The 12,408-nt window shown below is 42.1% G+C and overlaps 1 protein-coding gene across 1 annotated transcript; it reads left to right on the top strand.

Annotated features, from left to right (window-relative positions):
• Positions 1–5,846: 5,846 nt before the first annotated feature.
• Positions 5,847–10,650, top strand: AMER2 (APC membrane recruitment protein 2). Its single transcript, XM_043995381.1, has 2 exons — positions 5,847–6,927; positions 7,099–10,650. The coding sequence occupies exons 1-2, from the start codon at positions 5,862–5,864 to the stop codon at positions 7,977–7,979; spliced, it is 1,947 nt and encodes a 648-aa protein (XP_043851316.1). The 5' UTR covers positions 5,847–5,861; the 3' UTR covers positions 7,980–10,650.
• Positions 10,651–12,408: the final 1,758 nt, after the last annotated feature.

Here is a 12,408-nt window from a genome sequence, read left to right on the forward strand (position 1 = left end):
AATAGCTGTGAAAGCACCTTGAAAAGGTCAACAGCAAAATCATTCAACAGTTCATTTAAGTGTCAACTGTGTATTAGGTGCTGAAAAGACAAAGATAAGAGTTCAAAACAGTCTCTGTCCCAGTGAAGCACTAAGTGAAGCTGGGTGGGTTTGGGGAAGTGGAACTTGGGTTACAACATGTACATATGTACAATTATACCAGAAGCCAAATCAGTTATTTCCCATAGGCAAGACCCATAGTTTCTGCTGATTGAAAACAGAAATGGAAAGATTCAAGAGTCCTTGGCCAATGACACCTAAATGAATAGATTTCATTCTTTTTGAAATCAACTGGAAAAGTCTGCAAATCTAGGTTCCTCACTTCTCTTTTAAAGTCACTTTTTAAAAAGTTTTTTTCCCCTTTGTAACTGCTTGGGGATTTGATCCCCCCCCCCCTTTTTTTTAAGAAGAAGTGCTGTTTTTCACTGACTGGAAGCCTTGAGATGGCCAGGGGAAGCTAGAAGAATGGAAGTGATGATAGTGAAGTAGGGGAGATGACTTTTTCCTGCCCATCAACAATCCTGGCAAACCATGGAGATAAGGGTGATGAAGCTGGGCATGGCAACCTGATTGGAAAGGTACCTGGGCAGTCTTTGAAACCTACCGGTGGATCCCTAATCTGCTAGTCGGGGACACCTGCTCTGACTGGTTTAGAAGTCAGATGTTTGATGCAGATCCTGAGGTCTTTTGGTCATGAATATTCCCCAGCATCTATGCCTGTGACTTCTGAGTTGACCAAGGGCCTTGTCCAAGATCACAGAGCTAGTAAGTCAATCCTCAAGTTTCATCATCTGTAAAATGTGTTGGACAAGGAAATGGCAAACCACTCCAGTATCTTTGCCAAGAAAATCCCAAATGGAGGCACAAAAAGTCAGACACAACAACAATAACAACCCATTTTACTTAGAGTTCATAGGAGCTAGAGCTAATAGGGACCTTGGGGATGATCTAGTTTAGTCCTTTCATTCTATTGATAAGGAAAATGAGGCCCAGAATTCTGACTCTAAATCCAGTGCTCTTTCTACTACATGGCAAATCTTTCCAGTAAATAAAAACGTCCTGGTGGATTGGCTGATTTTCCCCCTTTCAGTCAACTGGGTTGGTTTCATACAAATATAGCCTTAGGCAGAAAGTTAGCGAGCAAAGACCTGCATTCACAGTAAGTGATTCCTGGTCCTGTGCTCAGTTCACAAGGTGTTCTGTGAGCTGAGCCTTCACTGATTAAAGGTAAATGTGTTCTGTTCCCTGAAAGCCTGTGACTCATCCAGGCTCAGACGCTGCTAGATTATAGTGTCCACCATTTCCTGGGGGGGCTCAGGCATTTGTTCCAATAAATATTCTAGCTTCTAAAAAGTATTAGTTCTGCCTCTACTTCCAAAAGCTTAGCTGTAAATGAAGCTAACTTTGACCCACTGTAGGGAAGGTTCCTCAGAGCCTGTCTGAAGCCTAGCATACCCTTTCTTCACTATATATCTTCTTGTGTGACCCAGTGGAGAAAGTCAAGTAAAGTCAACAAGCATTTGTTTTGTTTTGTTTTAGTGAGGCAATTGGGGTTAAGTGACTTGTCCAGGGTCACACAGCTATTAAGTGTTAAGTGTCTGAGGCGGGATTTGAACTCAAGTACTCCTGACTCCAGGGCCAGTGCTTTATCCACTGCACCATCTAGCTGCCCCAAGCATTTGTTTTTTAAAAACATATTTTATTTTTGTTAAATATTTCATAATTACATTAACATTTTTAACATTTATTTAAAAAAATTTTGAGTTCCAAATTCTCTCCCTCCTGTGCACACCCACCTTACCCCTTAAGAAGGCAAGAAATATAATATCTATTATAAATATGAAGTTGTGCAAAGCATATTTCCATATTAGTTATGTTGCAAAAAAATCCACACACATATACACAAACAAGAAAAATAAAGAAGGTGCTTCAATGTGCAATTAGAGTTCACCCATTCTCTCTCTGGAAGTATATAGTATATAGATTTTTCGTCATGGATCCTTTCAACAATTATTTATTAAGCACTATGTGACAGGCACTGTGCTGAATGTTGGGGGTACAAAGAAAGGCAAAAACAATCTCTGCCCTCAAGAAGGTCATAATCTAATCTGAGAGACAACATGCAAGTAACTATGTACTAACCATATACAATATAAATGGAAGATAATCTCAGAAAGAAGGTATTAAACATGGGGAAAGCTTTGTGCAGAAGGTAGAAATTTAGCTGAGAGAGGAAGTATGGAAGCCAGGAGAGGGAGATGAGGCAGGTGAGAGTTTCAGGCATGGAATTGCTCAGAGTTAGGAGATAGAATATCTTGTGTGAGGAACAGCAAGGAGGAGGGTGTCACTGAGTCACAGAGTACATGGGGTAGAGGGTGGGAGGAGTCATGTAGAAGAAGACTGGAAAGGTAGGAAAGGACCAGGTAATGAAGCACTCTGAAAGCCAGAGGATTATGTTTGATCCTAGAGGTAATAGGGAGCCCCTGTACTTCATTGAATAGAGGGGTCAGACCTGGTGATCCCTTTGACAGCTGAGTGGGAGCTGGACTGAGAGCCAAGGAGATGTGGGTTCAAATACTACCTCTAACACAATACGAGCTGTGTGGCTCCCCAGTAAGTCACTTCTGAGTAAGTCATTTCCTCTTTGAGCTTGTAAAGATCAGAAAGTTCAAATGAATTGCCCAGGATCACCCAGCTAGGGAGTGTCTGAGGCAGGATTTGAATTCAAGTGTTCCTGATTCCAAAACATGGGCTGTAGTCACTGCCCCACCCAGATGCACTTTGCAAACCATAATAATAATATAGAGTATGCATATCTTTAGATATCTCCACTTGACCCTAGATGCATTTCCTGAATAGGAGTCTATTAGTTGAGAGTTAGGAAATTGCAACTAACAGACACAAGACAGGGAAATCCTTAAGTATTTTTAAAAAAAATTCAGTGCTACAAAAGATTCTTGCAACATATGGAGTGTGAGACTGAAACTAGGGCAGCTTTCAACCTGCACAACTGCTTTTGACTTATTCATTTAGGGCACCCCCAAATGGAGTTGTCAGCATGAGCCATTATCCTAAGTGTGTGTGTGTGTGTGTGTGTGTGTGTAGGGGAGAGTTAGGGGATGGGGGAAGTGTTATTAAAAAACAAAAAACAAAAACCACCCAAAGCAGCATTGGTTCCTCTGGTCCTAGGCACTCAAAACAGAGGTTGACATATAGGCTGTATACCTGTATGTTTACATAACCTCTCAACAAGCACACCCTATATTACACAGAGACTAAGATAACACCACTAATTTGAATTCCTGTGTAATTAGTGCCTGATTTTAGTTGAGTGAATTAGACTATTTAAAATAGGAGCTTATTTTCCCTCCTTTTTTTTTTTTAGTGAGGCAATTGGGGTTAAGTGACTTGCCCAGGGTCACACAGCTAGTAAGTGTTAAGTGTCTGAGGCCAGATTTGAACTCAGGTACTCCTGACTCCATGGCCGGTGCTCTATCCACTGCACCACCTAGCTGCCCCTCAGTTCCTGTCTTAAGAGACAGTTTGTTAGGAGGCCTTCTTTGAATCAAGAAGAGTTGGGTCCAAGTTTTGCCTTTGATGTTTGCTTGTGTGTGACTTAGTTTCCCAATCCTCCCCTGGCAACTCTCTAAACCTTATACCTTACAAATGAGTTGTTAATCTGTATGAGGGGAGGGAATGTCCACATTGGGAGTTACATTGATGAAATCTTCGGTCAGGGAAGACAGACACAATCTTGGTTTTAAACCTTATGTTTTGAAGTGGCTTGAGAGAGACTAGAATAAGAATCCTAAGATGATTTATTTCTCAACCTTATGTTTGCTGATTTTTAAAAGTTTTATAGAATAATATTCATCATTAAGATTATAACAACCCCAGGGCATAGGTACAAAATAACTACAACTCATTAAAATCGAAATGGCAGTGATTGGCACATATTAAAATGAATCAAATTCCAGTTCTAAGAAGATGAGCCCTTCTTGGGACTAATAATAAAGTAATAAATAGATAGGTGGAATCTAATATACCATGTGAAAGGTGGTTGGGGGTGGGGTGAGAGCCAAAGTTCTGAGCATCTTTTCCCCCAGAATTTCATGTAATTACTTATAATCATTACTTAACATCATCACCCTTATGATGATTACTTACAACTAAATCAGGTGGCTATGGTTATAAACTGGATGTTGGTGGAGTGCATGGACACAAAACTCAATAGATTACTAACTGGGTTGCCTCCTAGGATCCTCCACCTGGCTCAATAGGTCCCCATGGCAGCTCTGAGGAGCAGAGGAATAGCTTTGGCCTAGTGGAGGGTGGGGAGGCTCTTTTGGCCTCAGTATAGGGCTCTTTAAGAGTTAGGGAAGGGCTCAGAAGATGCTATCAAGGATACAACCATTGCTGACCTCATTACGGCATCATCACAGTTCAAACAATACCTTTGGTGTATACTGTACCTTAAGACTTCCAACAATAGAAGAATAAGGTACTATATGTGACTTTCCCTAGTGTCACAAACAATACAGTGGAGCATGAAAATGGAACTGGGAGAGCCACCCAAGTAACTAGAATCCTCAATGCTCAGCTGGTTTACCACATAGAGTTCTCACCCTGGTCTCTTTTTCTTCCTCCTTACAACAAAGCTGTTTAGGGGAAGAAATTCTGGATTTGTGAATAAGTAAATCTGGGTTTGAATCTTGGCTCTGCCACTCACTACCTATGTGACTTGGGATATAATAATTGCTGCCTGCCTGCTTCCCAGATCCATTGTTCTGTCTTTCTGAAGGACCTTGGACCACTGAATGAAATGCTCTCTTGGACAGGGTTCTCTTTTCCCTCCTTCCTCTGAGAAGCTACTCTGCCTCCTGGGAGCATTGACAGGGATGAGGGCAGGAGCAGTAACAATAACAACCAGAGCCACGGCAACCATACTGGTTGGAGTGGTGATAATGGGAACAGGAAGGTTGCCAATATCCTGAAGGTTGCAAAGGGGAGAGTCAAGGTCAGTGGCTTAAACAAACCACCTGTAGAGGAGGCACTACAATTCACATGCTTGTGTGCCCTTCAATTTAATTCTTAGCCCTTCCATTTTAACCACCACAAAAGAAGTCAACTGAAGGAAGTCAGGAGGATTTTGTGAGTTCACCATTTAGTCATTGACAACTGGGATAGGCACTTCAATTCATCACAGTTGACCAGGCAGCTTCCACCCTATACAATAACCCTAATTTCATTGCAGTGATTTCTATAATTTGCATTTTGCTAATTGCCTAGTTCTTGGGCAAGAATATTTCTAAACATAATAATAAGCATATAATACATTGCCTTGGAATACCCATCACTGAACACAATACAGACCTAGGCATGGTCCATTCCCTTTGGGCTTACTTTCTTGGGGATGTAGACAGATGTGAATGACTTTGGGGAAGGAATGAGACCATATCAAGTCAAGGCCAGATGGTAACACAGTTGTGGGTTTTGTGATGAGCTGAACTTTTCCATCCATTGAGGGGAGAGGTTGCTGGTGGCCCCACATTGGGCTCGGGGAAGTACCAAGTCTAGAGGAGGGATTTACTAGAATTTTATGGAAAGAGTTGACGGAATGTGATTGTTGTCCATTCCCATAATCAGCTTTAGTCTTGGTTGTCTACACGAGAGAAGAGGAAGAATATACACTACAAACCCCTAAGCCAGCACCAAAGTGGGTTAGGTTATTATATAAGGGTTTCTGGGGAGGGGAGGAGGTCTTTTATTTTCGTGGGTTTTGCAGCAGCAGCAACAGTGGCTCAGGTTGATTTAGAATATGGATGACAGTGGCCTGGCTCCAGCCCATGACTGACGAAAGCTGCTTATCCCTCTTGGTTACCATGGAGATGAGCAGTAGCAGCAGCAGCAGCAGCAGCAGGAGCATAGAGGCTGTCAGGGAGAGAATCAGCAATCAGGCATCTGTGGGGGTCTGCAGGAGGAAGGAGGAGGCAGAATCGGGGACACACACAGCAGACATGGACTTGCATTGTGACTGTGCCGCCGAAACTCCTGCAGCAGAGCAGCCCTCTGGGAAGATTAATAAAACCGCTTTCAAATTATTTAAGAAGAGGAAATCGGGTGGCACCATGCCCAGTATATTTGGGGTAAAAAACAAAGGAGATGGGAAAAGCTCGAGTAAAACGGGGATGGTGAGAAGCAAGACTCATGATGGATTAGCCGAGGTATTGATGCTGGAAAGCAGCAAGAAGGAGGAACCGAGCAGCGGCGGGGGCAGTGCTGGAGGCGGCAGCGGGGACCAGCTGAACGCGGATACCCACCCCAGAGCCGCGGTGACCAGTGTGAGTTCTTTAGCCAACAGCTCCGTGGCCAAGTCGCACAGTTTTTTCTCGCTGTTAAGAAAGAACGGGAGATCCGAGAATGGCAAAGGAGAACATGCAGATCAAAACAAGGCTGGCAGCAAACAAAAGAAAGGGCTGAAAGGGATCTTTAGCAGTATGCGCTGGCATAAGAAGGATAAACATGGAAAGGAAGAGGAAAAGGAGGAAGCCTCTGAAATCCAGTCCAGCCTCATTCTGCCTGGCTCCCTGACAGCCAGCTTGGAGTGTATCAAAGAGGAAATTCCCAAACCTTTGTGTGAACCTGAAAACCCCACCAAGGAAATCAGAAAAGAGCCATCCTGTGAGCTCCGGCGGGGAGAAGAGGCGAACGCCTCAGTGGACAAGCCTGAAGTGAGGAATTCTGGGGAGTCACTCAGCCCGGTGTTGCATAACAACAAAAACACACGGGGAGAGGATGCCGCTGGGTATCGGCATGAGGAGAGGCACCGAGAGGCGCGGGAGCCAGGCACTGGGGAGAGCCGGACAGCCCAGGATGCAGCGAGAACAGGTGACGTTCCGATAAAGACTATCCCCCTTGTTGAGCCTGGGTGTAACAGTGGCCCTGACACTGCTGCCCCTGACCCTTCCTCTATTGATCCACCCTCAGAGCCATCGATTGATCGTATTTGTTTGATGTTTGCTGACGTCACTTCACTGAAAAGCTTTGACTCTCTTACAGGCTGTGGAGATATTATTGCGGACCAGGAGGATGAGGCAGGTGCCAGCTGCGACAAGAATGCCTCTGGGACAGGCAAGCCAGCTCCCTCCAAAAAGAACCCCAACATGGTGGCCTACCAAGGAGGAGGGGAGGAGATGGCCAGCCCAGACGAAGTGGACGACACCTACCTCCAGGAATTTTGGGACATGTTATCCCAGACGGAGGATCAAGGAGCACGGGAGCCCCAAGGCGGTGTGGCCAAGGCAGCAGTGGGAGCAGCGGCCAAGGAAACCAAGGTAGTCCCTGAATCCTCCAAAGATGGCAGGGGTAAGGAAGGAGCTAAGGATGGCTCCTTGGTCAAAAGGAGTAGGATCCATCGGATTCCCATTGAGCTGCATCAGAAGGAGGATCCTAAGAACCGGGAAAAGGAGCAGCAGGAAGGTATCCCCAACAGCGATGAGGGCTACTGGGATTCGACCACCCCTGGCCCAGAGGAAGACAGCACGAGCACTGTCCAGAAGGAAGGGATCCCCAGGGACAGCTACAGTGGGGATGCTCTGTATGATCTCTACACAGATCCAGATGAAAACCCAGTAGGTCTGCCCTCTGATGAAGAAGTGACCAGCTTGTCCCGCTCCAAGCCGGTGTCTCCGGTAACCATAACCTGCCCTCTGAAAACACCCAGCAGTTTGATCAAGGACTCCAAGATCCCCATCAGCATCAAACACCTAGCATCTATTCCTGCCAGCCATCCTGTGGTGCACCATCACCCGACCAAGAGTGAGATCCCCAGAACAAAAATCCCTGTATCCAAAGTGCTGGTCCGTAGGGTCAGTAACAGGGGTTTAGCCGGGACCACGATCAGAGCAGCAGCTTGCCATGAAGGTGCCAAAAAGCTGTAAGGCTTTGAAGGCCAAGAGAGACCACATCATAGGAATGGCAATTTCACTGGAAACCACTAAGGAAAGTTTTGCTTCATTTAAGGAAAAGTCTTCTAGGACAGCCCCTTCTAAATAGCCTGGGCTGGAATTATTTATGTTGTTTGGAAAAGGAATACAGCTTATGTGAGAGGGGGGTGCTACCCTTCAGTTTCCCTTCTCAAGATGTCACTGAAGATTCTTTTCAAGCACTTTTTTCTTTCTTTTTTTATCTTTGTATCATGTTTTGGGAAGCACTAAATACTTGGATGGAGATTACCTTTGCTTGCCTTTGCAGAACAGGACATTAGCAAACTTTAGCAAGCATCTAGCCATGATGCTAAGTTGTGCCAAGAGTTGTCCAGAATGTCCAGGGTACAGCTCACAGTGAAAAAGAGGGGCTCTCTCCAGTATAATTTTTCTCTCTTTTCCCCCCTGGGTGGGGAAAATTATTCTCTGCTGTTACCACTGTATGGGGGAAAACCACAAAGCCGCATAAGCCAGGTATTTACCCAATGAACAGAGAGAACCAGTGATTGGCCACAGACATAACTTGTTTTTTGGTTGCTAGCTATGAAAAGAGATGGATTTCTACTACCAGGAGGAAGAGTATATATATATATATTTGTTCTATTGGTTTAGATCAGTTGTGATGAGGAGTAACAGACACATCTAGCTCAATGGTGCAGACGTTTGCTTCAATATTCATCCATTGCAGAAACCAGGATCAGGGAAATATTTCACTAAATGCCAATAGACAGTACTTTTTGCATTTATAAAATACAACATTCTTCATGTGTAGATAAATGCTTATTTTACAGTTTGACATTTTATAAAGCCTGTCAGTAAAACACAGAGTTAAAGCATCTGTTTTTATAGTTAGACAAGATAATTGTCTTAAACCCAATGCTATCCTTTGATATAAGACTGTAAGCTGGAGCAAATCTGTTTGTTTAAGTGGATTCTATTCCTTTAGTCTGTGGCTGTTGGTGGGGGGTTGGCTTGGCCTTGCCTGTGGTAACAGTCTGTCAGAATTCTCACAGAAAACCCCAATTTTCAGGGGTTTGTTAATTTGGCTTGAAATGTTTTTGGCTCCAAAGTCAATTCTCAGTCTGAGATGAAGATGGGGAGCATCTAAAGAAAACAATGAAAGGAAAAAGGATGTATCTGGCTGTATATGACATTTGGCTTTTGTTTTTAGTCTTAATGACTGATCCAGGGGGCTCCAAATATGAAATTGTCAAGTTTGTGTATAATGGATATTTTTATGCCAAGATTTTTTTTTGAAAAGTGGCTTCCCTATAAATGTGTATTGTCTAATTTTTCAAAGAGGAAATTTATTTCGTAAGGATTTATCCTATGCCTACTTATAAGTTTGGATGATAGCTTGAAACAGCTCCTAGGATGCCATTAAGGTCTAATGATTAAATAATATGCATTTTGAAACAGATTACCCTTATTTAATCAATAGACCAGAGAGTCTATAGGGAGATGTTTCAGTGCATCAGTTTAGACAGAGTTAAATGAAGCTATAAATATTTAAATGATGTAAACACTTCAGCATAACCACATGTTTACCTGAGTGCTTTCATATGTGATTAACTGCTACTTGCAAACTTTTTTTTAAACTTTATTTTTTTGCTTTATAAATGGAACAAGAGGGAAAGTTAAATATACAATAACATTTTTGATAATATTAAGGACCTGATGTAAAATATACCAGGAGAGAGGAAATGCAAATCTGTGTCAGGAGATCAAAGCAGGTTGCTCCTTTTTAAAAACCTTCTGTTGACCTGATTTGAGGATAAGAAAGAAGTGATTTCCTTGGCTTCTTACAGTAAGACTCCTGACTTTGTTTGCTTTCTGGCAAGCATATCCTTAATGTTATTTTGAAGTAATGTTTTAATATTTGATTTCCTTCTGCTGTCTATATGCGTGACCCTGTTACCCACAGTCACAGCCTTAAGTATTCCATACCCATAACCACAACACACAGAGATGCAGAATATCTCCCTCCTGCTTATACATGCACAAGTGTGTGCACACAGGCACACACACACACACACACACACACATACACACCTACTCATACGCTCATTTACTTAGCCATGCATAAATTGACAAAGAAAAACTAATAGGTTCACACGTTGAAAGATTCTAGCAATTGTTTTTGGTTTAGGAAGGAGATAGGTTGCATTTGACTCAGTACTGGCTGATAGACTTTAGAGCCTAAAAATGTAATACATTCTCTCAAATGAATGCAGAAAACATAATTTCAATCCTAACCAAAAGACAAAGAATCTTTCTTTCTGTCTCTTTTTTTCCTATACAAGTCATATTCTCCTTTGCATGAATACACAGAAAAGTTATATTTGTCTACTTGTACAGGGAACTGGAAGTTGAGAGGGAGAGAGAGAACACTGGGGGACTGTGGCAAATTCCAGAGCTGGAGGGACCAGATCACAGAGTTATAAAGGCAGGGGCACATCATTTAAACCCCAGGGGAAATACATTTTCAACTAACACGAGTTCAAGATCCACTTCTTCATTCACATCAATGGATTTGTATGTCATGTCCTCTTTGTTATAAATAAGGAAAACTTTACTGAATGACTAACTAGTTACTCTATTAAAGATATTTTTATTTCTTTCTTTCCCTTTCTCTCCATCATTTTCTTTCATGTTTCTCACTTATTTTGCCCTCAAAGAATTCTGCCTCCATTAACTGAAGGAAGGAGTTGAATGATGGGTTGTATAACACCTTCTGTGACTTTTTACTGGCAGGGCACTGGGGTGGTAAGGAAAGAATGGTTAACCCTATTATAGCCAGGGACAGGATCATTTCTGTGAGGCTGACAACCAATTCCTCATGCACAGGAGTCTCTCAATTTCATTTATTAGTCTGTGAGACTATTTTTTCTAAACACTTAAATGTTTCCACTTTTTAGTACATCTTTTAGGCATCATTTGTCTTGTAATGACTATATGTTAAATAATGGTTATAAGAGGACAGCAGAACTGAAAGCTGATGAATGCTAGGATCATATAGTTTCAACATTCTTGAATTTTCAGCAAAGATCTGGATAGGTCTAACCTCAGCATTAAGGGTGAGTATACAGCATGCTAGACTTGGAAATCAGGAAGATTTGGGTTCAGATACCACTGCTGACCTGTATAAATTGTGTGACCATGGGCTAGTCCTCTAACCCCTTGGAGATTCAGTCTTTTCAACTGCAAAATGGGAATAACAATGCCTGTTGTCCTACCTTTCAAGGGTTCTTGTCAGGATGGGGTGAGATAAAGCTCTTTGCAGATTTTAAGGCATTATATAAATGTTGGTTGTTTAGTACATCCACAATTGTTTATTCAAAACTCCTACTATGTGATAGGCATTGGTGGTGGTTGTTATTATTAGAAGGCTTCAAGACAAGAGGTTGATTCAGTCACTTCAGTGGAACTGCTAAGCAATTTGGTGGTCATCAGTCCAATGAGTTGTCTGACCTGCTCTGTTATCTCCTCATAAATACAACCTGCTATTGCACATCTTTATGACATGTGTATTATTATATGAAGTAACTCTCTACTCACTTTTAGCTGTTGTTTTCATGCCTCAATTGATGACTTAGAGAATTTTTTTTTTTTTACCAAAGCAAGAGGAATTTTCCATAATGGTCATAATGGAATAGGAAAAGAGCATTAAAGGTAAATTTAGACATAGAGTTCATTTTCCATAAGTAATCTGCCCTTTGGAATACTAACCTGTTTAATGCCTGTGAAGCTGGTGCCTTACTGAATCCAAACTTCTAGTCATTAGCTGAGGAGGGAGTCTTCAATGATTTGCACCCAAATGAGCAACATGTATGGTATCTGCCGCCTCAGTTGTCACCGAGGTAACCATGTCCTTTCAGGTCCCCAGGATCCCTTTATCTGAACTCTGTACAACTTTTCATTATTTCACACTTAGCTTAGATCTATGCTCAAATGGGAAGCTAGCCAATCAATGTTCACCTTGGATGGAAAAACAGATTAAGCCTCGATTAATGCTGGGGATGGGAGGTGGGGAGGTGTGATTTAATTTATTTCTGATCCTCCTAAAAGAGCGGTCTAATGTTGAAATATTCAAGTGGAAAAAGTAAGGAGATTTTAACATCAAGGCAGAGTTCTTCAAATGACCATGCATGTGCTCTCTGGATATTGAAAACACGAGGTTGTTTTTTTTTTTATAGAGTTATCATTTTAGCCTTTTTGATGCAACTAATAATAGCAATTACTATTATTATCGACTACTACTAAAAATAGAATTTATATAGTGCTATAAGGTTTGTGAAGCACCTTACACATATTATTTAGTTGATATTTCCCCAACAACTTAGTCAGATAGATATTTGACTGAACTGATTTCACCAAACAGTTG

The sequence above is a fragment of the Dromiciops gliroides genome, chromosome 3 (assembly GCF_019393635.1).
Source record: "Dromiciops gliroides isolate mDroGli1 chromosome 3, mDroGli1.pri, whole genome shotgun sequence".
Lineage (NCBI taxonomy): Eukaryota > Metazoa > Chordata > Mammalia > Microbiotheria > Microbiotheriidae > Dromiciops > Dromiciops gliroides.

Bases quoted from the DNA above. Each gene is read 5' to 3' on its own strand.
- AMER2 (XM_043995381.1), top strand. From the start codon at position 5,862: ATGACAGTGGCCTGGCTCCAGCCCATGACTGACGAAAGCTGCTTATCC. The intron at 6,928-7,098 runs GTGACGTTCCGA...ACTCTCTTACAG, and splicing joins CCAGGATGCAGCGAGAACAG to GCTGTGGAGATATTATTGCG.